Source organism: Eremothecium cymbalariae, chromosome 2 (assembly GCF_000235365.1).
Source record: "Eremothecium cymbalariae DBVPG#7215 chromosome 2, complete sequence".
In the NCBI taxonomy this organism is placed as follows: Eukaryota; Fungi; Ascomycota; class Saccharomycetes; order Saccharomycetales; family Saccharomycetaceae; genus Eremothecium; species Eremothecium cymbalariae.
In genome coordinates this window covers 396,472-421,907 of record NC_016450.1, presented here as the reverse complement: position 1 = coordinate 421,907, position 25,436 = coordinate 396,472, and the positions used below count along the sequence as shown (strand labels likewise).

The following is a 25,436-nucleotide window of genomic DNA, read 5'->3' as shown; positions in this document are numbered from 1 at the left end:
AACAACCGTTGCTACGGAATAACATGATTGCATTGCCCAATCTGTGTTCATGAGAATGAATTAAAAATCTACTGAACACACCCAGACATAGAGATCTGAATATGGATTACAGAGGGACCATTATCATCATGCTTCTGTAAACACAGAGATAATTTGTTAGCCGAATAATGGGTACCTTTTGAACTGCATCATCATATACTGTATTGCCTTTCTTAAGACAATGAAAGATAATGTATTCGCGAGAGCAAAATCAGGACAGGGCTGCGCTGTCTTTTACGTCGAATTATGTATTTTATTTATAATTTACAGTTGGTTGTCTAATATACAAAGTGGACGGAAATGGTATTTCCGCATCTCTATATTGCGGAAGTTAATCAAAAGTAATCTTCTTAGGCTTCTTTGAGGTATCCACATTTTTGTAGAAGGAACCGTATGCGCTATGTTCTTTTCTCTTTGTGTGCGTACCGAACTTCTTTAGTTCCTCGGGAACTGCTTGCCCAGCCTGGTTTAAAACATTGATTAAAGCGCCTGACAAATGCTTTTCTTGCTCTGTGAATAGAGTGTGGGCGGTACCAGAGGCACCTGCTCTTCCTGTTCTGCCTATTCTATGGACGTAATCTTCCACTGTTAATGGGAAGGTCAAATTGATGACAGTCTTGACGTTGGGGATATCTAAACCTCTTGCTGCAACATCTGTAGCTAGTAGTAAGTTTGTTTTGCCGGATTTGAAGTCATCTAGGGCCTGTGTTCTTTGTTGTTGAGATAGGTCACCGTGGATGGCAGCGACGTTATAGCCGTTGTATTGTAGGTTTCTCTCAACACGGGAAGCTTCTTTCTTGTACAAAGCAAAGATTAGCACTTTTTCATTCTTTTTCGAACCTGAATGGTACTTCTTCAGCAGTTCTAATAGTTTTTTCTCCTTTTGGAATGGGTCAATGACTTCGACAATCTGTTTGATTTTTTTGTTAGCAGAAAGCTCATCACGGTTACCAATAGAAATCTTGACGGGGTGTTTCATAAAAGTGGAAGCTAATTCGCGTACTTCCTTCGGCCAAGTTGCAGTGAACATTAGTGTTTGTCTTCTTGTGACGTCTGTTTCTTTGATAATCTTTTTAATATCTTCTTCAAACCCCTTTTCCAGCATTCTATCCGCTTCATCTAGTACTAGATATTGAACTTGGGACAGGTCTGCATAGCCTTCTTGAATCAAGTCCAGTAACCTACCTGGTGTGGCAACCACAATTTGGGAATTCTTTAATTGTAGCCTCTGGGCATCCTTTGGAACACCTCCATACAAGCAGCAACAGTTTAAAGACACTTTGTTGGTCAATTCTACTAGATTGTCGTAAATTTGAGAAGCCAATTCTCTAGTTGGAGAAATTATCAGGCATTGTACATTTTTGTTGCTAGCATCTCCAGAACTAACAATATTATTGACGGCTGGAACTCCAAATGCGAAGGTCTTACCAGAACCAGTTTCAGCGACACCAATAACATCCTTCCCAGATAATAAGTAGGGCCAAGAAACCGCTTGAATCGGAGTGGGTTTTGGAAACTTTGCAACTACTTTTTGTACTTCATTGTTTAAAGAAATGTGTGAAAAGGAGAGTAGTGGTCTTAGGTTCGATGATTCAGGGTCCTCAACTGAAACTTCGTTATCTTTAAAGAAGCTTTCGATATCAGATTTTGGTACTGACATCAATTCTTCATGTTCAGAATACTTGCCATTCTTGAATGCCTTCGAGTTACCAATTTTAGACATTTTCTCTTCAATTGCTGGCTTTGAATTCTTCTTTTCCTTCTCTTCCTCCTTTTTCTTCTCCTTCTTCTCCTTCTTCTCCTTCTTCTCCTTCTTCTCCTTCTCCTTCTTGTCTTCCTCCTTCTTCTCCTTCTTGTCTTTCTTGTCTTTCTTCTGTCTCTTCTTTTCAACTAGCCCTTCAGCATCTAGCTTTCTCTTCTTTAATTCCTCTTTCGACATAACAGGCTTTTGAATTATACGTGTTAATTGGCTTTCTGCTTTATGATTTAAAGGCATCTCAGATAGTTGTTACACGCCAAGCTCATCTCATTTATATTGCGGGTTTGGAAAATTTTCAGTACACGTCGTTTCTTTTTTTGACGCAGACACCGGTCGTCATCTAATATTTAAAAATGTCAGTATTAATAAAACCAGAGGTTTTAAGATGAAATCTATTAGAGGGATTGTACATTCTATTTATATCTATAAACAGTATTAAGTTTAGTAGGAACCAGAGAAGGGATGTGTTTTTTTGATAGGAAAGTGGTTAACCAATTGTGAAGATATTAGCTTCAACCATTATGTCATATATTTGAATGGGTTGGTATCTTTTGCAGCTTTGAATTGGGATCATCAATTTCTGCTCTTTCATCAGATTCTTCTACTGGTATTTTTTCCTGATAAATATAGAATTTCTTGTGACCACTGAATTTCCAATACAGAATCGAGTATAAGAGATAGCTCAAAATTACAATTGAAACATAATTCATGTTGCCTTTTGTTATAGGCTTCATTGGAGGGAGACTGAAAAAGACCAGGGAAAACAATGTCCATGCTAGCAAGACATAATTGGAAAATGTGCCGAACTTGCCCAACCAAAATGGCCCACGTTTTATATTTCTCTGTTTCAGTAAGAGACAAATCACAGGAACTGTATAAGATAGTAACAAAAATGAAATACAACCTGTGACCAATGCGTTAAATGCAGTAGAGGAAGCCAAGTACAACACTCCCAAAAGAGAAATGACGGCACATGATAATAGATGAGCGTTTAGGGGCACGCCCAATTCAGTATTCACTTTTGCCCATATGCGTGAATATGGGAAACCATTATCTCTAGCAAAAGACCAGCATAGCCTAGCTTGCCATGTATGGCAAGAGGTGACACACGTGAAAGATGTAAGTAAGACTAAGGATCCTAGAACGATGGCACAAGCCTTGCTTCCAGACGCCTGGTAATAAATATCCAAAATTGGCGCGCCTGTTGTGGAGGATAAAATACCGTCCAAATCACGAATGGAGAAGAACATAGCAATGCAATATACGATAGATGTGAGGAATCCGATTGCCACAGTGCCTAGAATAGCAGTTGGAATTACAGTTTCCGGCTTCTCAACCTCAAACGCCATGTGTGTGGCACAGTCCAAACACGAAAAGGACCATGCGGGGTTAATTAATCCCACTATAAATGCAATAGTGTTACTCTCCCAACCGGTTTCATTTCTGAAATTGGCGAAAACAAACTTTGCATCATTGAAGTTACCATGAGAGGAAGCCAAAACCGTAATGGTGATGGTGATGAAGGAGAATAGAGAAACGTACAACGCAGTAGATGAGATCAAAGGGAGCGGCCTTCCATGACAATTAAATAGCAACAGGAACATATGCAACGCTTGGTAGCAAACAAAAACATGCCAATCCTTAATCTCCAGGCTTGGATGCACCAACGCATACATTCCTAACAATAACCGAGTGGTAGACAACGTGGAAGACGCACTTGCAAAAACAGATCCCGCCCACGCAAAAGACCCACAGAGGTAAGCAGCCAGTCTCTTATACTTATTAGGTGCTAACTGCAAGGACCACCAAAACTGGCCACCAGCATGGGGATAAGCCGAAGATAGCTCGCCTAACGATACACCAACACAGACAGAAATAAGAGCAATTATTACTATACCATAGATGATCATCATAGGTCCTCCAGAAGAAATACCTGTAACCATCGAAACCGAAAGCCCAAACCATGAATTAGTTAGGCCAAAACCAACCCCTAGAACAGACCAAAGAGAAAAAGATTTGCGTAGTTCAGCGGGCTTGTTCACACCTGGAATACTGTAGACTTCAACATTGTCACATTCAACCTTGCTTATCTGATTGCTAACGGCATCACCCTTTTGCATGCAGTCAGACCCCTCCTGCACCTGTATCTCACTATAAAGCATAAACAACCTCCTTCTGTACCCCGTTTAACTTAGATTAACCCTGAACTCAACTCTTCAACCGGTAAAATTCGGTTTTTTTGTAAATTCAGAAATAGAACTGTTACCTAACAACAAGAACAATTACAAATGCTTATATTATATTTCCAACCTGTGTACAATCCCGGATTCTTAGCGACTTCTAAACCTCGTAGTTCCAAACTAGGCTCTCCTCCATTCTTGGAGAATAATAACACAGTATTATATATGTATTTTAAGTGGAGAAGAATTCCAGATCCTGCCTAAATTGACATCACGAAAAATCACATGGTCATTACGAAGTAAAAAAAAGCTGACACCTATAAAGTAGTACCTGGTTGATAAGAGATCAGGACAAGTTAGTCATACCGACAAGTTAGTTGAGGACTATAGTGTGGTGTAACGTGCTGGTATATGTGTTGTTCCACACATAAATTGAGATATTTAAATTAGTATACACATCAAAAGAAAATTACAACAATTACAATGCGTTGAAATAGTAGATAATTTAGGGCTAGATATATATCAAAAGATACAGAGTCAGGATAAGAGGGTTGGCAACGTATTGTAAATGAGGTGAAAACCGTTATTATTAAACCGAGAAAATTAAGCAAAAAACAGTGGAAAGTAGTTTTCCATATTTTATTTTTACTTCTTTAGTAATTATGCTTAGTTCATGGCCTTTACCAACTTGTTGATGAATTCTTCACGGTTACCGAAAGAACCACCTTGGATAAAGTGCTTGAATTTTCTTGGAACACCCCAGCCACCAGATGGGTTGGACAACTTGAATGGCCACAAGAAGTTGTTAGCTTGCTTGAAGTGTGGGCCAACAGTAACGATTTCGTGGATCAAGTCGTCAATGGATATTAGACCGAACTTGGCCAAGTTATCTTCAATGATGGAGTTGTCGGACAAAGCGATTCTTTGCTTGTTGATCTTACCGTAACCTCTCTTGTAGATTAGCTGTCTAACAGTAGAGTAGGATGGGTAACCGTAAGCGACGTATGGCTCGACCAATCTCAACAATTCGGAGGTGGCCTTGGTGACTCTGACGAAAACACCGGAGTTGATCTGGTTCAATCTCAACAATTGCAACACCTTTCTTGGCTTTGGTGGGATCTTGTTAATACCCTTGATTCTGATAACAAAGACAAGCTTTGGTTGGGCTTCAACGTAGTAGGAACCAGCAGCCTTGGCATCTCTTTTAGATTGGATGACAGCTCTCTCAGAGGTTTCGTACTCCTTTTGGTAAGCAGCGTTCCTTTCCAAGATAGTAGCTCTCTTCTGCTTGTTAGCCTGTATTACATATGTTAGTAATATGATCCTTGCATCGCGAACAAAGCAGGTGACCAGCAAACGGGGAACATAAACATTCTCTGCAGCATTGTAGAAAATAGAAGAGTTGATGTCCAAATTAAATACGTCAGCCGAAAGATGGTGATAAATTTGCGACAGCATCGCCTTGACTAGTCGACATGAATTGGGATTCAAAAGGTTTTCATCACAGTAATAACATGGACATAACTCACACTCTCTTCTGACATAGAACAGAAAAAACGTCTGTCCCCTTGCGGTGAACTCACCTACAAACAGAATTTGTTGTTCAAGAAATTAACATACAGCCTTACGAGCAGTCCTTTCAGCAGCAACTTGCTCAGCAGACTTCTGTTGAGCCTTAGACTTCTTCAATTGAGATTCTGGAGCCAAGATCTTTCTGTTTAACATTGTTAGTTAAAATGCCCACACAAAAGTGAGTTTAGAGCTGATAGAATACGGTTACATCGAATTGAAATCACCACACTTCATTCGATGTGAGGGAGTTTTGCAGAGAAAGGTAGAAGAAAGAGTTCGAAACACTGGTGATTACGTGCCCCTCTCAGCTATCCATTCTTTGTCCTTTATTAAAAAGGAAATCCCCTACGTCATACGTCTCCCGAGGATTATGATCCTCGAGAGACGTAACCACATTGGGATGGAATGCAACGAATATGCAGGATCCAAAACCCGATGTAACTAGTCCCATTCACACTCATATTAGTTCTTCTATTTCTGCATCACAATAAGAACAAAATTCCCGGTATTTGAACGTACTCAGCAGCCATTATTGAATTTTGGAATATCACGAACACGGTCTTAGGTGAAAATTTTAGAAATCCGTATACCAAAGGTTGTGAGATGAGCAAGTACCATATATTTTATAGAATTTATGTAGAGAGATTTAATCGTTTAGAAAATTTTGTATGTGCAGTGCTGGAGCGGCTTTCCAAACTGATTTCTGAAAAAATGAAAACGAAAACAGAAAATAACGGTGCATGGGTGTATATCTCATGATCTTGTGATGTATGGGTTCGCAGTCACAATTATGTCATGTGATTGGACAAACCAGGAAGATCGTGTGGAGGTACAGATCGCCCATCATACGCCCGCATACAAGTCGACGATACCCATCACTGGCTGGTATAACAGTTCAACCCAGAGTTATAATACATTACTATTACGCTATTGTTCTCTTGCAAATCAGTCCCGAAAGATGGTGTTAATTTAGTAAACAACATTGCCGTGGCTAGTCACTTTGAATGTTCAAACATTTCTTCATCATCTGTGAAGAGAATAATAGTCAAGAAACAAGACAAGTCTTCAGAAAGTGCGTCCGCATCTTTAAAAGAATAGCTGTATTCAGCACAAACACATAACCATGGTCTCATGGACAGATGGTACTGGGCTACCCTCAGCTTCGCGATACTAGTAGTCAAAAGTATTCTGTTTTCTGCATCCAGAGGAAGTGATAGACAGTAGGAAAAGAGAGATGTATTTGTAGTGGAAATTTTTTGTAGACGGAGCAGAGCATAGGCACGGACTGGTTCGCTACAGTGAAAAATCTAATTCTCAGCATGGCTTTTAGGGCTCGAGAGTTTTGCTATTTTAGCCAGATAGACATAAGTGAGACATAAGGTGAAAGTTAGTGACTTCCTTTTGCATAACGGAGTGTAATAAATTTACCTAATATGAGCGCTGCTGTAGATAGAGGGGCCTTTTTGTCCGAGGAGCGTGACTATAACCATGCTGATGATAGTGAGTTTAAGAGACTTAGAGACCAAGCAGACCAGGCTCACAAGAAGAGACAGCAGCTCTCTCAACAGTCTCAAGAAGCATACAAGGAAGGGGATGGTGCTAGGGCGAAGGAATTAAGTGAAAAGGCGAAAAAGTACCTGAAAGAGGCGGAGCGTTATAACATGCAAGCTGCGGAGTATGTGTTCACTGAGAATAATGCCGACAGTAAGTCGGATGAGATTGATTTGCATGGACTTTATGTTAAAGAAGCTCAGTGGATATTGCAAAGACGGATCGCATCAGCTGTACAGAATGGAGAGTCAGATTTGAAGGTTATTGTAGGTAAAGGTTTGCATTCTGCAAATGGAGTGGCTAAGATTAAGCCAGCGGTTGAAGAATTGTGTGATGAAGCTCATTTAAACTCGTTTATTGATCCCAAAAATCCAGGCGTCATGATAGTGGAGTTGGCGGGTGCACAGATTCCGTCGTCATGGGGTACTGATTCGTACAGTGATTTTGCAGGTGGACACAAACCAAGCAAGCCGGAACAGGCACATTTCCAAGGAGGGTACCAGGGACAACCGCAGCCAGAGTATCAGCAACAACCCCATTACGGCCAACAAAATGGTCAAGGAAATGGCCAAGAAAATACTATCCTTGGTCTCTTTATGAAATTTGTGTTTCAATGTTTAAAAAAGTTATAAGGAATTAGGGGCTCTGGACGAGATGCTTGATAAGTTACACTTGACTTTTCCCACTCTTTTTGTCTCTCTAGCTACTTACTCTTATCGTTACAAATCTATATCTGATAATATGAGGTGGAGAAACCTTAGAAACCCGGGCCAAATAAAATTTAAAATGGGAAAGGAGGGGGGCGAGGAGGGAAGAACGAAGTTATAATTATGCCTTATCATAACCCAAACAGTGAGTTGTACTTATACCCTATCATAACCCAAATAGTGAGTTGTAATTATCGTTGATTGTATCGTTTACTCCTTGTGTATACTCAAAGCTATCCGTCAGGTACCAGTATAAGGCACTGAATATGTGATTTCTTTCCCACCAACTCTGTCTCGGTGGTTGTGAGAGAATGATTTCAGAACTCGATGATGTAGTATTTATATTCATAACAAACATATGCCAACATATGTATATCATAAATATTAAACTAAGTGTAGTTTTAGGCGACTTGATTAGAAATATCAAGATCTGTCTGATGTAAAATAAAAGCCTCTCTATAACGGTGGTTCCCCTTTGAAACCATGACAATGTCTTTGCCCTGCATTTGACATTTTAACGTATCAATCACTCTCGTTTGTTCTTCTATGGTACGTTTCATTTCACTGATTATGAACTCGTGCTGTGTGGAATCCACCAGATTTTCATGGTGTGTTTGGTAAAACAGAAACTCCCTCTCCAAGAACTGATACTTACTCTTCCAGTCCTCTATTTCACCCCTCAATTTCTCTAATTCTAAGTTCTTCCGCATATGTTCCTCTTTCGACGTCTCTTCGCCCTTGATACTCGACCTTCGAATGGATCCAAACAACCTCGGTTTCGTGTCACTCATATTGGCCATCTCCACAGCCGTCTGTATACCAGTACCAACCAATGACTGGAACTTCGCCTTGAACTCATCTTTAGAGAGTTTTAAAAACGGCTGTTCCTTAGCAAAACTAGAAATCACTTCATCATTAGCCTTTGTAGTTAAGTTATGGGTCACGAATGTGTTCAACCGCCGAATCAACTCTGGAATGTCCTTGGCATAAATAAACCCCTGATGCTTACTGTCTATTATATCCCAAGCAGCATTTAGGATACTTTCGCACTCATTAATCATTATTGGATGAACTCTTTCGCTGTTTAAGCTTGGTTAGTTGTCTGCTGCGGTTTTTTGTTGCATTACGAGATGTATTAAATACTGTTCAAGTAGGCGAACAAATAGGATGCGCGCTTCTTTACTTTGCTACGCGTGTCGCTCGAATTGAGCCTCATACACTACTCACCGCGTCCAATATCAGACAGAAACGCAATGCAGACGAGAACCATTCAAGTTGCTAAGCCTTTGTTCATGTTTATTCATGCTTATTCAAGCTAGCATCATTGGTTTTTACCAACGCTGTGACTACATATCTCTATAACGATGGTATTTAGATGCTGAAAGTTGTATTTAGGGTGGCAAACTCAATGTCCATGGAATCGTAGGCTCTGTCTCAAAAAAACATCCAATTCCAACAACAGCTTTGAGTCTGCATTTACAAACTAGGTCCATTGACAGTCGCCTCAGCCCAAGAGTAGCATCTTCGTTAGGAGCCATATAACATGCACGTCAACGCTTGTAGCAAACAGCACATAGTACAGATCGCAACACGGCCAAGCAAGACATAAAGGGCCAGTGGCCAGCCGCTTGCAGGGTTTGCAGCTCTGCTAGCATGCTTCCAAACCTAAATCCACAACGATATAAATTTTTTGTACTGTTAGTTTTTTTGCCATTTTTATGTATGCGATGTCAGCGTCACAGTTGCTCGAAATGGATAAACCACTAAAAAGCCTTGTTACAGACGACTATCGAGGCATCACAAGCACCACCAGCCTTGTGTATTGGAGCTACAGCCAGCGACGGACTCAGGAGGTGGTAATGGTGCTAGAGAAGTTAAGCCAGCTAATATCGCCGCCGTGTACCACACATCGATGTCATATGAGGAATGGACGCCAGACCGAGTTCGCGACATCGCTATGAACGAAAAATAAAACATCACCAAAATCACGTGACTTTATAGTGCGGGTAATGAATAAAAGATACGGAAAAAATGCGAACCGTGGAAAAGGAACATTCAGCGTTACCACATGCAGCGCACAGTCCGTAAGTTTTGATTCGGTCACCCAAGACGTTGTAATATATGGTTGCAGGGGCACAAGGCAACTGTCAGTTCAGAAAGGTAAGGGTTGTTTGAGAGTTACAGGCCAATAGTCTGATAGCTACTGGTTGTATTATTTTTTTGGTTTAGGCTATCCAGTTCGTGTGTTTATTTTAGTGCAGTGCTACAATATAGAAGGTCGAGGAATATCATCGAACAACGAGGAACTGAGGCCAAATAGCAAGAAGCGGAAGGACGACAAGAAGAGCGATATAATGAGTGATAGTCGAACAACAGGAGGGATTGATGGTAGGCGGAAAGGAGTTAACGAAGGCATAGCGGAAATGCCCGCAGTGGTGGATGGTAGCATTCCTTTAAAGGATGGCGTGAGTGGAGGAGAGTGTGGACGGAATGGGAAAAGAGATATTGGGACGGAGCAGGTGACGGGGAATTCTGAGGTTGTTTCTGTCGTTGAAGATATAGTGAATCCGTCGCTGGATCCTACGGAGGTGCTTGTCCCGCAGCTTGGGAATGAAGAGGACGTGGAAGATGATTTTAGTTCAGCTATGATGGCGCCGTTCTCGCCCATATTACCGCAGCAGCTTTCGCTGAATACCACTATTAATAGCGGGAACGGGAACGAGCATGGATCGCTAAGAGGGGGGCAGATCGGGATATTCAATGGGGGTATCGGCGATGTGGGAGCGGACCACGGAGCAGGAGGAGGATCATTGCACTCATCGAACCTGCTTCCTTGTAACCTGAGATCATCGAAGCTGCTGACTAAACCGCCGTCGCAGTTAATGGGCTGTACCGCAAAGGGCGGGGCAGGTTCAGCAAGCTCGATATCAGGGCCAATGACGACTAGTATGGCTACCAAGAAGAAATTATCCGCCACCAAGACAAAGCCGGCGTTTGTAAACAAACTATGGTCAATGGTTAACGACCCCACGAACCAAGCACTTATTCACTGGAATGACGACGGGAAATCGTTTATTGTGACCCAGAGGGAACAGTTCGTGCATGAGATTTTACCGAAGTACTTTAAGCATTCTAACTTTGCCTCTTTTGTTAGACAATTGAATATGTATGGCTGGCACAAGGTCCAAGATGTCAAATCTGGATCCATACAAAGCAACAGCGATGACAGGTGGGAGTTTTCAAACGAATACTTTCTCCGTGGGAGAGAAGACTTATTAACGAATATTCTACGCCAGAAACCTAGTGCTTCCCATGGAAAGGACCCCGGTCTCGGTTTAAGCGTGAATAGCACAAACGGCAGCAGTATTTTGGTCGCCAACGGTGAAGAAGTAGACATTGGCATTCTACTAACCGAGCTGGAGACTGTCAAGTATAACCAAATGGCTATCGCGGATGACTTGAAACGGATATCCAAAGATAATGAGATGTTATGGAAAGAAAACATGCTGGCGCGCGAGAGACACCAGAATCAGCAGCAGGCCTTGGAGAAAATCGTCAAGTTCTTGTCATCCCTCTACGGCACCAACACCACGAGATTGCTTTCTGATCACCTGTTCCACGACGCGCAGCAATCTACTGCCTCAATGGCCAACCAAACTACCAATCTCGCAATGTCACCAATGCAAATGGCAGACGTCATTGGCACACCTTCATACTCCAACGGCGATCTAAACATGATGGCGATGCAAATGGGCCACCAAAGACCCAGGTTATTACTAAAACATAGGACATCCACCCCTTCATCCACAGCTACGCCTATCGCTACCCTCAACAACAACAACACCACCACCCCAACAACAACAACCACAATAGCACAGAGTGGATCAAGGACTCGCCCATCCAGGAAATCAACGCCGGAGACGACTTCTCCTCCTCCCTGCTGAGCCCCCACCAGGCCTACTCCCACTCCGACTCCCGAATCCACGAAATCCACAACGACGCCCCAATACCAGCTGAAGTAGACCAAACCTCCTTCTTCAACGATCTCCAAGATAACCTAGACAAGCAGGGCGAATCCATCCAAGAAATCCAAGACTGGATTGACAAACTCTCGCCCAATGACGCCTCCACAACCACAACCGCCTCCAACTACAACGGCTCGTTGTCCCGCTTTGACCCCCACGACTACCTCTCAGCCCACACTCCCCAACTCTTCTCCCCCAACTCAAAAACTCCCGCCGAAGGTCTCCATCAACTCCCATCCCACCACCCTAACAAAAGAGCCCTGGTCGATAAAATAGAAGAGCTTCACCCGGAACCTACCATAGACCCGGTTCCTCTTCACCCACACAAAAAATCCCGGGGCCTCCCATAATACTTCTCCTCCATCTCAGCCCGCTTGTTATATATTTGCCTATAGAGTACATAATAACCTCTACATAACCATTCAATCGATACCGTACACAAGAATCCCTGCCATGCCCCACCCCATCCTCCTACACTGCCATAAACGCACTGCCTGCTCGACCCTTCACTACATAATCATCGCCCGCCATTGCCCATCGCCGCCAATCGCCCTGCATGAACTCCCGCACCATTAGCCGCCTTGCCGACCACACAACCATACAACCCACACCCCACGCCTCATTGTCCAGGCTGAGCTGCCCCCTTCCCCGCCATTACCCTGCCCAATGAACTCCGCATCCCCAGCCCGCGCAGTCCGCAGCCACAGAAACCACGCACCACTCACTGCCAAAAACCAAAAAATAATGGCGCTGCGCTGCAATGCGCCTTTGCTCCAGGTTTCCGCTAAGTTCCGCCGTTCGTTCGCATCGGATTCACCAGGCTTTAATTTTATTTATGCGGGGATTCCACAGAAAACACAGCAGGGCGTCGTCCAGAAAAGGAGTGAACAAAAGCGTACATATAGGAAAATGTAGTGAGTGTATATATAACAAGTAATATGAACGTTCGAGAAATGGATGGTAGTGAGATGATATTACAATATTAGTGGATATATATATATGTGCATGTTGGTTTCACGGAGGCAGAAGAGACAACCCAACAAGAAGGACAACAAAGTTATCCACAGCGTATCACATAGAGCGGGCTAGTCATTGGGCTCTGTGCAAAAACCGAGGAAAAAAACGAGTCTGGAGGGCTTTCCAGTGAGCAATAGCGGACAGAACATATAGCAAGAACCAATGGGCATTCCAGTCGCGCTGTACACATCCGGGGTGTTGGTTGTCCACGAGCGGGTGGTGGCCAGCAGAAACGGGGGGGCGCGCCAGCGGTCACGTGGCCAAGAATGCAGCACTATCGACGACAAGGTGCGGTGCGAACAGTGGAGCCTACGGCGCACGGCCAGCGTTGCCAATTCCGGGTACGGGCGCGGGAGTCGGTCGTACCAGATGGGGTCGTACTGGTGTCTGTGGGACGAGGACGGGGGCCGGTGCATGGTGGTGGATGCCGTGGAGGCTCCCCGCGTGGTCGATTTGTCCTTTGCCGCGTTGTCGGCTGGCGAGAAGATCAGCTGTGTCATTGTGATCGAGGACGGCGAGGGCCTGGTTTGCGGCACGAGCCAAGGGCGGTTGCTAAAGATCGCTCTCGCCAACGACAGCGTCCTGCAAGAGACCCGGCTGTCCGAACACCCGGTGGACTACATCTGGCACGATGACCACGCCGGGGGCTACGTGGTGCTGACCAGCAGGGACTCCACCGTGTACCAGTTCGCACAATGGGGGTCCGCGATGTCCCTGTCCCAGTACAAGATACAGCTCCCGGGCGAGGTCGTCGGCGCCTCCCTCAGCGCCGACGGCCAGTATCTATGCGTCGCGGACAGAAGGAAGATCCATTTCTACCGCTGGGAAATGCGCGCCACGCCCTTTAGATCGATGGTCGTGTGCCAAGACCAGGTAGATGACGACGGCATCACCAGGATCGCCTGGGACCGCGCCGGACGCATGGTGCTTGTCTGCACGACGGGGCGAGTCATGTGCTACGACACCCGCGACCACTGGATTTCTGTGGTCGCCAGGCAACCACACAAACTGGTGGAGTGGTCCCCCGTCGGGAACCTGTTCCTGGTTGGACAGCACCGGTACGGCACCCTGCTGTCGGTCTACGAGCACAACGACAGAGGCCACTGGTCCTCGCTCGGCTACACCGACATTGCAACCAAGTTCGGTATCAGCAGGGTCGAGCAGATGGCCGTGATGAAAAACCAGGTACATCTGCTGCACAGCGATTGTTACGAGAGCTTCGCCATGGAGTAGAAAAGGAGGCGGCCGCGGTGGCCGCCAAGTGCTGCGTGGCAGCACTCGGTGTATCACGTGTGTATCTGTGTAGAAAGCCCGCACACATGTGTGCGGGCTTGGGCATCCGCAATGCGCACGCTGGTGCGAGTTTCCGCCCTCCCTTCGGGGGGGCTCCGCCGCGCCGGCGGAGCACGTGACGCGTTGCGGTCGCGAGAAGGAAAAATGGAAATTTTTGCTTTCGTTGCACCCAGAAAAAACAAAAAGCTTTCTTTCTCTTTGTTCTGAGGCCCTTTGGCCAGTTTTACAGCGGATTCTAGCAAAAAGAGATTGCAGACGGAGAGTTGGATGGATGGGTTGGTGGATAGGCAACAATAAATAAGAATAAGATAGCATCTAAGGTAGTTGATAAGGGCCAGCTAGAGATTCATTCATGATCCGAGTTGCAAAGCAGCAGCAGTTGATAGAGGTCGAGAGGTCGAGAGGGATAGATATATTTACTCGCAAGCAGTGTAATATTGGTGACGGTTGATTTTTTAATACTGTTTTAAAGGAGAGGATTATTGTTTGGTCTGGTGTTGGGAAAAGAGGCAGAAAGAGATTTGTGTTGTAAGGCGGTTTACTGTGGTTATCGATCTTATTGGAGCGGCAAAGACAGGAGGGGTAATATAGAGGCCTGTGGCGGTTTGGGGGGAGAATAAACGAATTTTTCTTTCTTTTGGATATTGAGACAATCATTAGGACTGGTGGTTTGGTTGCTGGAGGGTGTATTTTAATTTTTGTTTGGTTTTGGTAGGGACAAGGGAGGATTGTTTCTTGTGTTGAATGAGTCAGTTAGAGTACTCGCCGCTGGATGTGTGGGGCCAGCAATCGCCCTTGGATTCGTTGGATAGTTCGCCGTCGATGTCTTCGATGTCGACGACGACGTTGGATGTGCCGAGCGGGGTGACTGCGACCACGGTGACGAGGAGCAGTTCGTTTTCGGAGGCGAGCTATAACAATGAGCTGAGCAACCAGGCGATCGAGTCGATACGGCGGCAGCAGAACCAGAACAAGTTGATACATTTGGATCCGATTCCTGATTTCAAGGGCAAGAACGAGATCAAGCCGTGGCTGCAGAAGATATTTTATCCGCAGGGGATTGAGATTGTGATCGAGCGGTCGGATAAGATCAAGGTGGTGTTTAAATGCAAGGCGTCGAAGCGTGGCAAGAATGGGAGTAGTGGTGTTGGCTCTACCAATACAGCTGCGTCGTCGTCGTCTGCTGGGGCTGGGGCGTTGGTTTCGCCTGTGGGTCTGGAGGATGGCCAGCTTACGCCTAGTCATCTGTCAGGTAGCATGTCGTCGATGTCGCCGAACACGTTGAGTTTGCAGAGGAAGAAGAAGCGGGCTGTGTCGCCGTACAACACATGTCCATTCCGTGTGCGAGCTGCTTACTCTTTGAAGAGAAAGAAGTGGAGTATTGTGGTGGTGAATAACGGCCATTCGCACCCGTTAAAGTTTAATGCTGACTCGGAGGAGTACAAAAAGTTCAAGAGTAAGTTACGCGAGAATTGTGACTGGGAGGCCGTGAAGCGCTTTGACGAGCTTGAATACCGTAGCAAGTTTAACTTGCCCACCGAATTCGTGCCGATACCATGTGACTGTGGTTTAACGCAGGAGATTGAATCGTTTAACGTTATATTACCCAGCACTAATATTTTGAGCGCCCCGGCGTCGGTCATAGCTGAGAAGAAGATACCAACTGTGAGTAAGCCCAAGAGTAGGAAGTTGGCGCAAAGAAATAAGAAGACCCTGTTGCATAGAGGGACAACAAAATCGAAACTAGCTACAGCGATTCAGTTATCAGACAGAGGCTCGGATGTTGGGTCCCAGCACTCGCTGAAGCAGGAAACAACCAATTATTCTTTAGCAAACTACTTATTCCAGGACTCCTCGGAAATTGACTTTACTGAAATGTTCTTTAAGCCACTTCCCCACTTGAAGAACCACAGCGGTGGAGGAGCAGCAGGAGGAAGTGGCAGCGGAGCAGCGGCCAAAAACCGCGTGCGGCTGGTTTCTGCTGAACAGATGGCACGAGAACGTGCTCCTCCGGAACCAACTCCTGAAGCAGAGGCGACCAATGCACATGATGAACAATGGAAGGAACTTGAAAGTCTTTTAGATCAACAAACCCACCTGAATCTGAACGATCCTGACTCATTTTCAACACCTGTGCTGCCTTCTCAGTTCTACTACGAATCGCAGCAGTCGTCACATTCCCAAGGAGATGAAGTTGAGGCTTTAGTACAGACATCTTTGGTATCTGGTGGTTCAGCTACGCTGAATTCGGTATTCCAATTACATAACAACAATCATAACAATCAGAATAAAAACAACAACAGTAAAAACAACCAAAACGGCAACAACAACAGTATGAATAATAATAATGATAATGATAGTAATAATAATGATATTAAAGAAAGGTATCGAAGCCCAGGCCCATCTGTTAGTGTAGAGGCGGCTCGCAGTGTTCCAGATTCTTTTTGTACATCAGCTACCATTACTGCTGTAGATAGTTTGACCTTTGAAATGCATGCTCTAAACGCTATCGATGGACTGGTCAAACGTGAGTTTGGTGTTGGCGACCATGATTTTTCGAATTCAGACAACGGTATTATTTCTCCACAACTCCAATCAGATACTCAACCGGAAGTTCATGATGAAATGTATCTCTGGGAGGACCAGCAGAAATATTTTAATTGAACTGATGATAATGTACTTACAAAAAATTAAAATTCGTTAAAAAAAACATATACCAGCGCTTTATACATACATAATACATATTTGTAAATAGTACCCCCACCCACACAAAGATTTTACGCGGATATTGCCTAGGAACTCTTTTCTCTATCTAAGTTTGGAAGAACAGAAACTTGGGCTTTTTAGGTGTTGTTTGACAACATGTTCCTTCCGGTAAAAGCATTCCACCAAAAAACGCATAGCCCTGAATCTCCCTTCTTGAACCCATCCAACAACACACACCAAAAATAGACCATCACAATCTCTTACGAAAACGTAGTCCTCTTATTCTTCCGATCAGACGTAAAGATATGAGAACAACTCAAACATACAAAAAACAAAACCATACTGGTATCTTTCCTCCGCTGTTGAGACTGGAAAAATACATTATCGTGCGAATGGCATTTGGGACACTCTCGATCCGACCTCGGTAGCGTCGGATCACTCCCAATATCTTGAACAACACCCGCAGTCTCACCAATATTCGTAATCAACTCATGCCGGTAAACCAAAGGCGTACCTGCTTCCTCTGCATAGGTGCATGTTCTGCACTCAAACAAAAGCCTCTGCTCCTCCTTATCCTCGCGGGGATACAACATATTGTTACAGTCCCGGCAAAACCTAAACGTCGTCATCGTCTCTAGGACACCACTGAAGCTAAGCTAATCTTGAAACCCCTCTTGAAGGCCTCTACTGGATGTTACTTAAACGTTAACGTTAGTTTGATATTCCAATACTTTTTGATAAATTTCACTTTCGTACGTGACGATGTGAGTTCTTTAACTTTTCTGACATTATTAAAAAATTTTCTTGAACATTTTACAGTCAAATTGACAGTCGTTGGCTTATAATACATCAGGCATTATTAACTGGGGAATACTGCTGCTTCTCTAGCTATCCATTTTAAATGTTGCGTCAAGTTACCAGGCCATATTTGGCTTTAAGCAGATGTAGTCAATTGACTAGGCAGTTTGTTCGTCTAAGTTCTACAACGACTGAAGAAAGTTCTCGTACAGATGCGGTCGATCCTAAGATTTCTTCAATCGTGAAACAGATTTCGCAACTGAGCTTGTTGGAAACGTCGACGTTAATTTCTGAATTGAAGAGTCAATTGAATATTCCAGATATCTCTTTTCCTGTAGGTGGGGCGGCGCCAGCAGCTCAGTCAGCAGGTGCATCAGAAGAGGCTAAGGAAGAAGAGGTGAAGGAGGATAAAACGATCTTTTCTATCAAGATCGAGTCATTTGATGCCAAATCTAAACCTAAGGTTATCAAGGAGGTCAAGAGTTTGTTGGGATTGTCGTTGGTAGAAGCGAAGAAATTTGTTGAGGCTGCTCCAAAGATTCTAAAGGAAAATGTTGCCAAGGAGGAGGCTGATAAGATAAAAGCTACTTTGGAGGGTCTTGGAGCTAAAATTTCGCTGGAATGATGTATATAGTATTCAAGTTATTGATTTAAAACTGGCTCTGCACAGTGGTGTGCTTTTATGCTGCCTTTTAAGTAAAGACTCCATCCTGTATATAGAGTACTAAATGTCACATAATGGTTTATCTGACACATGCGAACGCATTTACAAACCCTAGATAATTTCCTTACATGATGATATACGGCGATGTACACCGCTAAGGGGTGTAAGAAGCTTGTGCTGCGTAATTGTGCCAAGGCCCAGGGCCTTTATTTGACGACAAATGCATTCTGAAGCCAAACCTAGTAGTGGTGGTAGAGGTGGTGGTGGGGTGGAAGCTACCTTCCCAAATTTATACCAACATTATAAGAATTGCCAATCAATGCTAGGATATTCATTACATCCCTCTCTGCTGTAGTATATGCTTTTCTACAGTATAGCAGCTTGCTACCTTAACCTTTTTGCGTTGTTCCAACAGATGGTAACAAAGTTGAACACATTGTACAGTGCCATTACCAATCGTGCTAGGATATTAAACCTAATTATGAGGGAAATTACATTTTAAAGTACATGACACTTAATTGCGTATCCGCCAACATGTGTTCAGCCTACAAATCAGACTTGCAGTAAATAGCCCTATAAAACCAAAGGAATAGAATCCTCCTATTCTGAATGATCTTTAAAATCTAAATTCTGCCCGAAATTGAAAAAAGCCGACACACTGTGAATGATGAATTTTATATTATTGATTTCTGATCCTCTCGTGATTGTAGTCGGATAACAATAACCGATAAGGTATTATCTTAGATATTACACATTTTCTCCAGGATTAAGACACTAAGTTAGGGAGGGATGGGGGAGACGACTTTCCTGTTTATTGGCACTAAGTCTCAATTTTCTTTCCAAAAAAGTCTTGGTTGAGCAATTCACCGGTATTTTATGGTAGTACTGTAAAAAGAAGATTTTTAGAGGTGAATTAAGTTTCAAGATGGAATAGAGCCCGCTTCTACATTAAAAATCAACAAAATACCTCATATAAGGGTCATCCTCCTGGATTCCATAATCGAATTGCTCTTCCGGATATTGATCGAACAGCGATGTATCGCCAACACCAGCAGTTATAGGTGGTTCGTAAGGGGTTTCAATGTCTTTGGCCAGCAGCTTCTCCCATATCACCTCTGCAAACCAAGGGTGGGATTTTATATCTTGTGAACCACTCTGCAAATTACCCAGCCTGCGAGTTAAGTCTTCTGTTATTAACTTACTCAGCAAATCAACTACATCCGGATGGAAGAATGGCGGATATACAATCTTTCCCAGCAAGATTTTCTCATATGTCTTCATTGGAGTGACATCATAAAACGGCGTGTAGCCGGCCAGCATTTCAAATATCAATATTCCAAGCGACCACCAGTCTATTGATTTGTTATAAGGTTTCGTCGTAATTACCTCAGGAGCAATGTAATCGGGAGTACCACACAACGTCCATGTAACAGTATCAACTTCCTTGGCAAACCCGAAATCGGTAATTTTAATATGTCCATTTCGTTCCAATAAAATATTTTCTGGTTTCAGGTCCCGATAAATTATATTATGGGCGTGCAGATATTCCAATGCCAATGTCACCTCCGCAGCATAGAACTTCGCAACAGGGTTAGGAAACCTCTGCGACTTCCTCAAAAGAGAAAACAACTCCCCGCCCTCAATATAGTCCATAACCATGAATAAATTCCTGGAATCCTGAAAAGTACCCCACATCCGAATCAAAAATGGATGCTCCACCAACTTCAGCATCCTTCGTTCGTCATTGGTATGTTCAATTTGCTTCATCCGAACCACCTGCTGTTTCTTTAATATCTTTATAGCATAATAACGACCATTGTGGATTGATCGCACCAAGTGCACACGCCCAAAAGAACCCGTCCCCAACGTCCGCATAATCTGAAAATCCTGCAAACTATACTTTCCCTTGGATACAGTTGACCGCTGTGGAAGTAACGATCGTTTTTGAACGTCTGCCCCGACCAATTCCGTAGAATACCTTTGCTGTCCCATAAAGTCCATTGCCATTTTGCACCAAGTCTGAAAATTTATTAAAACCTTGAAGAAACGAAGTAAAACTGCTATTCCTGGTCAAAAGTGAACGTCCGGTATAAACACGTAATTACCACTACCAGCCCTGGCAAACAAAGAAATAAAAAAACTTGGCTGACTTTTGGAACCTTATCAATGCTTTTAAAGGGGCAATTAGGACAGGGCTTAAGTTATTGATGAAGGTTGGTGAAAAAAAGGGCTTCAAATTGGAGGAAATGTTCAGCCAGGGGTATGTCATTATCTACGCTCAAGGAGAAGAGCACAGATAATGGGAGCTACATAGGGCCTCTAGAGCACGTATTTAATATGAGATAGTTGAAATATATATATAGAATGTATATATCTATGTATGTATGTATGTATGTATGTATGTATGTATGCACAATTGTCAAAGAGCTGCGGAGGGCATCGCATGGCTTCGGATAGCCGAAGGAAAGACGGGCGTAGTAGACACACTGTAATGGGATTTAATGGGATTCAATTGAGATCGGGAAGGGTAATTGAGTGCGTATATTGATCTATTCGAAAAATCAAGGAACTATGTGGGGAGACGGGGGCTGCGGGTGGGTGGTGCTAGCGGGAATGGGTGAAGGGGGGGTGAGAATGCCAGGATGGCTCGATTCCTGAAGATAAATAGTTAGATAGAAAAAAATTGCTTGAAATTTACACATTTGCCACCTGTGTCGATAAAATAATAATAGTGGTAGTGGTAGTGGTTGATATAGTAGTTCTTGTGATTGCTCTGTTGTTCTTGTTCTTGTTCTGTTCTTGTTCTTGGTCTTGTTGTAGTTGTAGTTGTAATTGTTGTAGTTGTAATTGTTGTAGTTGTAGTTGTCATTGCGCTATTAGTAAAGTGGTGATAGTAATAAACCAATTCTACTTATCACATCAATTTTTTTTGTTAAAATATATATATATATATATGTTTAATTCTGATCACAACCATATACCCGTTCCTCCTGCATTTCCATCTGGTTTTAGTGCTGGATGAGTCTGTGGAGATTGTACTTGAGTTTGTAACGGCATTTGAGTTTGTCCTTGTTGATTCAGTTGCTGCTGCTGCTGCTGTAGCTGCTGTTCTTGTTGACCTTGAACTTGGGCCTTTTGTTGCTCTAGCAAAGTAACCGGAGTGCCATTTGGCTGCTGTGACTGTGAATTGCCTGGTCTGACTCTTCCTTGCTCAGCTTCCTGCTTTAAAGCTTCCATATTCTTATCAATTTCACTTAATACTTCATCTGGTATCGTAGACACAATTTGTGTGTTTTGAACAGTTTGGTGCTTGATCTCTTCGGGATTTGGATGATGAGTGTCATTTGGCTTCCAGTAGTGGAAGTGACTAGGGAACTTCATCATTGCCAACTTCTTCACCTTCATAAAGGAGGCGTTTTTAGAGTCAGTGTCAGACTCACCATTAGCAGCTTCTTGAACGGACTGTTGTTGTTGTTGTTGTTGCTGTGCGTCGGACGACTGCGACTGCTTGTCAATCATAGCCTTTGTATAGCGTAGCATAGTCCAATCAAATAAATGGTCATTGTGGTACTCAAGCTTAATTGCCAAGTCTTTAAATAGACGTGCCACATACATATAATCAGGCCTTTCATCAAACCTTAGGTTCCTGCAATAACGCATATACTCAACAAACTCAATAGGCAAACCTGCACACAACTGTTCCACACTGATGCATAACTTCTTCTCCATAATACGATCATATTTTTGTCTCTTTGTCGTGGCTCTTAGACCTTGCCATGGTAGAGACCCCTTGCAAAAATAAATTAACACGTATCCCAAGCTCTCCAAATCGTCACGCCTACTCTGTTCAATACCTAGATGGGTGTTAACGCTCGCGTAACGGGCTGTCCCCGTTAAGTTCTTGTTTTCACGATACGGAATATGATTGTGAGTCCGGAAATCTCTGAATTTCTTCGATAGCCCAAAATCAATTACATGCACTGTAGACCCACGCCTACCAACACCCATCAAAAAATTGTCCGGCTTTATGTCTCTATGAATAAAAGATCTTCCATGAATATACTGAATACGACAAATCATCTGCAGCGCCAACATTATCACTGTCCTTAAGGAAAACTTTCGATGACAATAATTAAACAAGTCTTCCAACGATGGTCCCAACAAATCTATAACCATAGCATTGTAATCTCCCTCCCTTCCAAACCACCTAATAAACGGAATACCAATACCCCCACTGAGATACTTGTACACCCTCGACTCATAATCCAACTGAGGATGCTTCGTCCTTATAGGCTCCAACTTAATAGCTACCTCCTCTCCACTAATCAAGTTCGTCCCATGGTAAATATCACCAAAAGACCCTGACCCAATCTTCCTACCAATACGAAACTTCCTGCCAACTCTTAAATCCATACTTTGAGTGTTCTTACTACCTCTTCAGATAAAAATTATGCTTTAATAAACGCCTTCTTTGTTGTGTCTGTTGATTCAAAACTCTCCAGAATCAAAATTTTTTGTGCTCTTTTGCTTGTATTTCGGGGGAGAATATAGAAAAAAAAGCAGACTTGGAAATAGAACAGAATAATACGGCCAAATAGTTGAATGTATAAACCTAGGCTGCTCTTTGTTCTTTATTGGATCACACACATATATACAAAAAAGACACAAACACAGATATATATGTTTAAATTAACTTTGCTTTAGTTGTCCTTCTCGTATACCAACTAAGTCTATTCTTGTATATATTTTGGTGCAGTTAGAGAGTAGAATTCCTGGAATCTTGAGACTTCCGCCAGAGGTTTTTCTTGTGGCAAACGTTACTTTTTTCGTGATTGGGAATTGACAGCAGGTAAAGTAGGGTAACGGCTGACGGGAAGATTTGAAGGTTAGAGAGCAAAGGGGGCCGGGGGATGGGCGGGGAGTTGAAGTTTGTGGGTTGCGGAGGCGGAGTTCGTATACAAGTGTTAGTGTGCGTCGGTGGGTGGCACGTGGTTTGGATGTTGGGCCGATCACATGATGTTGGGTGGAGGAAGGTCATCAGTGCCTCCTCGGCCAGTGCCTAAAAGGGAGCGACAGCGCGGCGTCAGCGGCAGGGTTGGGTCAAAACAGGCGGGGGTAGTAGGCAGTGGGCGGTGGGGTAGGGGCGTTCATGGGGGAAGTGTTATGATGAGTGTTGATTCAGGAAGAAGAGCAGGTTTATTATTAGTGAGGCTTTCTTTGGATGTATATGTGCGAGGTTTTATTGTGTGGGTGCGTCGTAGTTATTATTGGAAAAGGGGAAAAGCACGCGGGGACGGTGATGAAAAACGGAACTTTGGAGAGAGCGGGATATTGAAACGGTTTCGATGAAGCGGTAAAGATAAGCCATATGTGTAATGAGAGGGCAGGCGCTTTTAGAGAAAATCAGAGGGGCTTGGTGGAGATCGTAGCTCACGTGACGACCGATTTTGTCTCAATTAAACCGGGAAAGGGAGCATGGGAGAGGCAATTTAAACACGCAAGGCACAGGCAGCAGGGAGGTGGCGGTTAAGCCGCGGGCAAAGAAATGGTATGCGGTGTGAAGTTATCAGCGAATTGTTAAGTGTTACTTACTGTATAGTTTATCTAACATCCATGTATTTGCACATTGATCGTGCCAGAAAGCTGGATTTCCAGTCACTTGATCTTTGTGTGCCTGCATAGAAGGCACACAAAGATCATCCCGTAGGGCGTTGAGGCAACGGCGGCTACTTGCTTTTCCGCTCAGTGCCCTGCGATAGCACGCACCTGCTGCAATTCACGGACAAAAATAACTTCAACAATATCAAGAAAGTAAAATTCTCGAGACGCAGAGAAAAAGCCGGAGTGGATGAATGTTCTGAATCAGCGCTAGAAACTTCCGTACATAGTTTTTCTGTGCACTAGATAATCAACGCGCCGTATGAGATCACCAATATAGGCACGGGAACGGCGCCCAATGTGATTATATAAGCCGATGCTTGAGTAATCAAGGCACTTGGGGAGCAACCATCTTGCATGTGCATGCATGCGCATGCATGAGCCTACATATACTTTGCGTCTGGCTGAAGTAAGAAACTGAACTGCAGAATGGAACGACGACTCATCCTGATTAGGGAAAAGTGTCCGTTAGAGTTCTATGTACGCTAGACATAAAATGGATCACCATATTTGCTTTGAACCACACAGCAATACAGAGTGCGTGGTCCGCCTCGAGCTAACATTAGGCAATGTCTAACCGGTAAACTTTATTCTGTATATATAAACAAAATACATCAATTAGGTATTTTAGCTATGTGATTAATTAACCAGACAAAGAGCACTCAGTTTGAAAGCACCATTGACAGCTTTTCTCCTATCGTTATGAACTCGCTTTTGCTCTTACTGTGGACTGTTGTCACCGCGGTGTTCGCCCAAAGCACCAACAGCGGGTACTTACCCGGCTGTGACCCGGTCAGTTTGAACCCTTCTCTAGTGCTTAGGGAAGGTTTTGATATCACGTATTATAACTATCCTTGGAGATCTTACAACTATCAGATCAATCGTGGTGTACCTGACAGAGTCACTTATTTAACAAGTGAATATATAAATGGAGGTTATGCCAACTATGAGCGTTTGGGAAGTTCCACTGGTGTGACCAATTTGACTTTTCGCTATACTTTTGGTGAAGGAAGAGGTAGAGAAATTGTACAGGGCACTTTGCCGGATAACTACCACTTACCTCAGACTATCAATATATCTAATTTTGCGTATTTGGCAACTGGTTATTTTAGGGCGGATCAAGATGGTGTTTACAACTTTACTTTGGACTTCGTGGACGACTTCGCTGTTGCTTCATTTGGTAGCGGGAGAGCTTTCACTTGTTGTAATGAACAAAGAAGCTTAACAAATCCTACAGAATTCCAGTTGAATGCAACTTGGTCTCGTAGTGCTCCTGAAGGTAGATCTTCCGCACCTGTTCGGTTACAACGTGGAGTTTACTATCCAGTAAGACTGTTTTACGTCAATACCAATAACTGGGGAGGTATATCTTTAACCTATACCGATCCAAGTGGTCAACACCATGACGTCTTTGAGAACTCGGTTTTCCAATTCAATGATCAAGATGAATCTTGTCCAGCGCAAATA

The 25,436-nt window shown here is 43.5% G+C and overlaps 13 protein-coding genes across 13 annotated transcripts in view; 6 read left to right on the top strand and 7 right to left on the bottom strand.

The window, feature by feature from the left end:
* Positions 1-370: 370 nt before the first annotated feature.
* Positions 371-2,035, bottom strand: DBP3 (RNA-dependent ATPase DBP3; the record flags this gene model as incomplete). The annotated part of the gene is made up of 1 exon (XM_003644731.1): positions 371-2,035. One exon carries the CDS (start codon positions 2,033-2,035, stop codon positions 371-373), a length of 1,665 nt encoding a protein of 554 aa, XP_003644779.1.
* A 287-nt stretch (positions 2,036-2,322) lies between these two features.
* Positions 2,323-3,960, bottom strand: HNM1 (Hnm1p; the record flags this gene model as incomplete). The annotated part of the gene is made up of 1 exon (XM_003644730.1): positions 2,323-3,960. The coding sequence occupies one exon, from the start codon at positions 3,958-3,960 to the stop codon at positions 2,323-2,325; it is 1,638 nt and encodes a 545-aa protein (XP_003644778.1).
* A 684-nt stretch (positions 3,961-4,644) lies between these two features.
* Positions 4,645-6,080, bottom strand: Ecym_2211 (60S ribosomal protein uL30; the record flags this gene model as incomplete). Its single annotated transcript, XM_003644729.1, has 3 exons — positions 4,645-5,274; positions 5,599-5,692; positions 6,070-6,080. The coding sequence occupies 3 exons, from the start codon at positions 6,078-6,080 to the stop codon at positions 4,645-4,647; spliced, it is 735 nt and encodes a 244-aa protein (XP_003644777.1).
* A 903-nt stretch (positions 6,081-6,983) lies between these two features.
* On the top strand, positions 6,984-7,733 carry Ecym_2210 (Smr domain-containing protein; the record flags this gene model as incomplete). Its single annotated transcript, XM_003644728.1, has 1 exon — positions 6,984-7,733. One exon carries the CDS (start codon positions 6,984-6,986, stop codon positions 7,731-7,733), a length of 750 nt encoding a protein of 249 aa, XP_003644776.1.
* Positions 7,734-8,209: 476 nt separating this feature from the next.
* Positions 8,210-8,869, bottom strand: MPS2 (Mps2p; the record flags this gene model as incomplete). The annotated part of the gene is made up of 1 exon (XM_003644727.1): positions 8,210-8,869. One exon carries the CDS (start codon positions 8,867-8,869, stop codon positions 8,210-8,212), a length of 660 nt encoding a protein of 219 aa, XP_003644775.1.
* A 1,293-nt stretch (positions 8,870-10,162) lies between these two features.
* HSF1 (stress-responsive transcription factor HSF1) lies at positions 10,163-11,752 on the top strand (the record flags this gene model as incomplete). Its single annotated transcript, XM_003644726.1, has 1 exon — positions 10,163-11,752. One exon carries the CDS (start codon positions 10,163-10,165, stop codon positions 11,750-11,752), a length of 1,590 nt encoding a protein of 529 aa, XP_003644774.1.
* Positions 11,753-13,012: 1,260 nt separating this feature from the next.
* Positions 13,013-14,083, top strand: YIG1 (Yig1p; the record flags this gene model as incomplete). Its single annotated transcript, XM_003644725.1, has 1 exon — positions 13,013-14,083. One exon carries the CDS (start codon positions 13,013-13,015, stop codon positions 14,081-14,083), a length of 1,071 nt encoding a protein of 356 aa, XP_003644773.1.
* An 804-nt stretch (positions 14,084-14,887) lies between these two features.
* On the top strand, positions 14,888-16,807 carry Ecym_2206 (uncharacterized protein; the record flags this gene model as incomplete). Its single annotated transcript, XM_003644724.1, has 1 exon — positions 14,888-16,807. The coding sequence occupies one exon, from the start codon at positions 14,888-14,890 to the stop codon at positions 16,805-16,807; it is 1,920 nt and encodes a 639-aa protein (XP_003644772.1).
* Positions 16,808-17,109: 302 nt separating this feature from the next.
* On the bottom strand, positions 17,110-17,478 carry RPB9 (DNA-directed RNA polymerase II core subunit RPB9; the record flags this gene model as incomplete). Its single annotated transcript, XM_003644723.1, has 1 exon — positions 17,110-17,478. One exon carries the CDS (start codon positions 17,476-17,478, stop codon positions 17,110-17,112), a length of 369 nt encoding a protein of 122 aa, XP_003644771.1.
* A 272-nt stretch (positions 17,479-17,750) lies between these two features.
* MNP1 (mitochondrial 54S ribosomal protein bL12m) lies at positions 17,751-18,272 on the top strand (the record flags this gene model as incomplete). The annotated part of the gene is made up of 1 exon (XM_003644722.1): positions 17,751-18,272. The coding sequence occupies one exon, from the start codon at positions 17,751-17,753 to the stop codon at positions 18,270-18,272; it is 522 nt and encodes a 173-aa protein (XP_003644770.1).
* A 987-nt stretch (positions 18,273-19,259) lies between these two features.
* TPK2 (cAMP-dependent protein kinase catalytic subunit TPK2) lies at positions 19,260-20,318 on the bottom strand (the record flags this gene model as incomplete). The annotated part of the gene is made up of 1 exon (XM_003644721.1): positions 19,260-20,318. One exon carries the CDS (start codon positions 20,316-20,318, stop codon positions 19,260-19,262), a length of 1,059 nt encoding a protein of 352 aa, XP_003644769.1.
* A 960-nt stretch (positions 20,319-21,278) lies between these two features.
* Positions 21,279-22,724, bottom strand: HRR25 (serine/threonine protein kinase HRR25; the record flags this gene model as incomplete). The annotated part of the gene is made up of 1 exon (XM_003644720.1): positions 21,279-22,724. One exon carries the CDS (start codon positions 22,722-22,724, stop codon positions 21,279-21,281), a length of 1,446 nt encoding a protein of 481 aa, XP_003644768.1.
* A 1,947-nt stretch (positions 22,725-24,671) lies between these two features.
* Positions 24,672-25,436, top strand: part of Ecym_2201 (uncharacterized protein) — a gene marked incomplete at both ends in the record, with an annotated part of 816 nt that continues 51 nt past the window's right edge. The window contains one exon of the mRNA XM_003644719.1: positions 24,672-25,436. This exon is cut by the window's right edge and continues 51 nt beyond it. Within this exon, the coding sequence (XP_003644767.1) occupies positions 24,672-25,436 (765 nt within the window).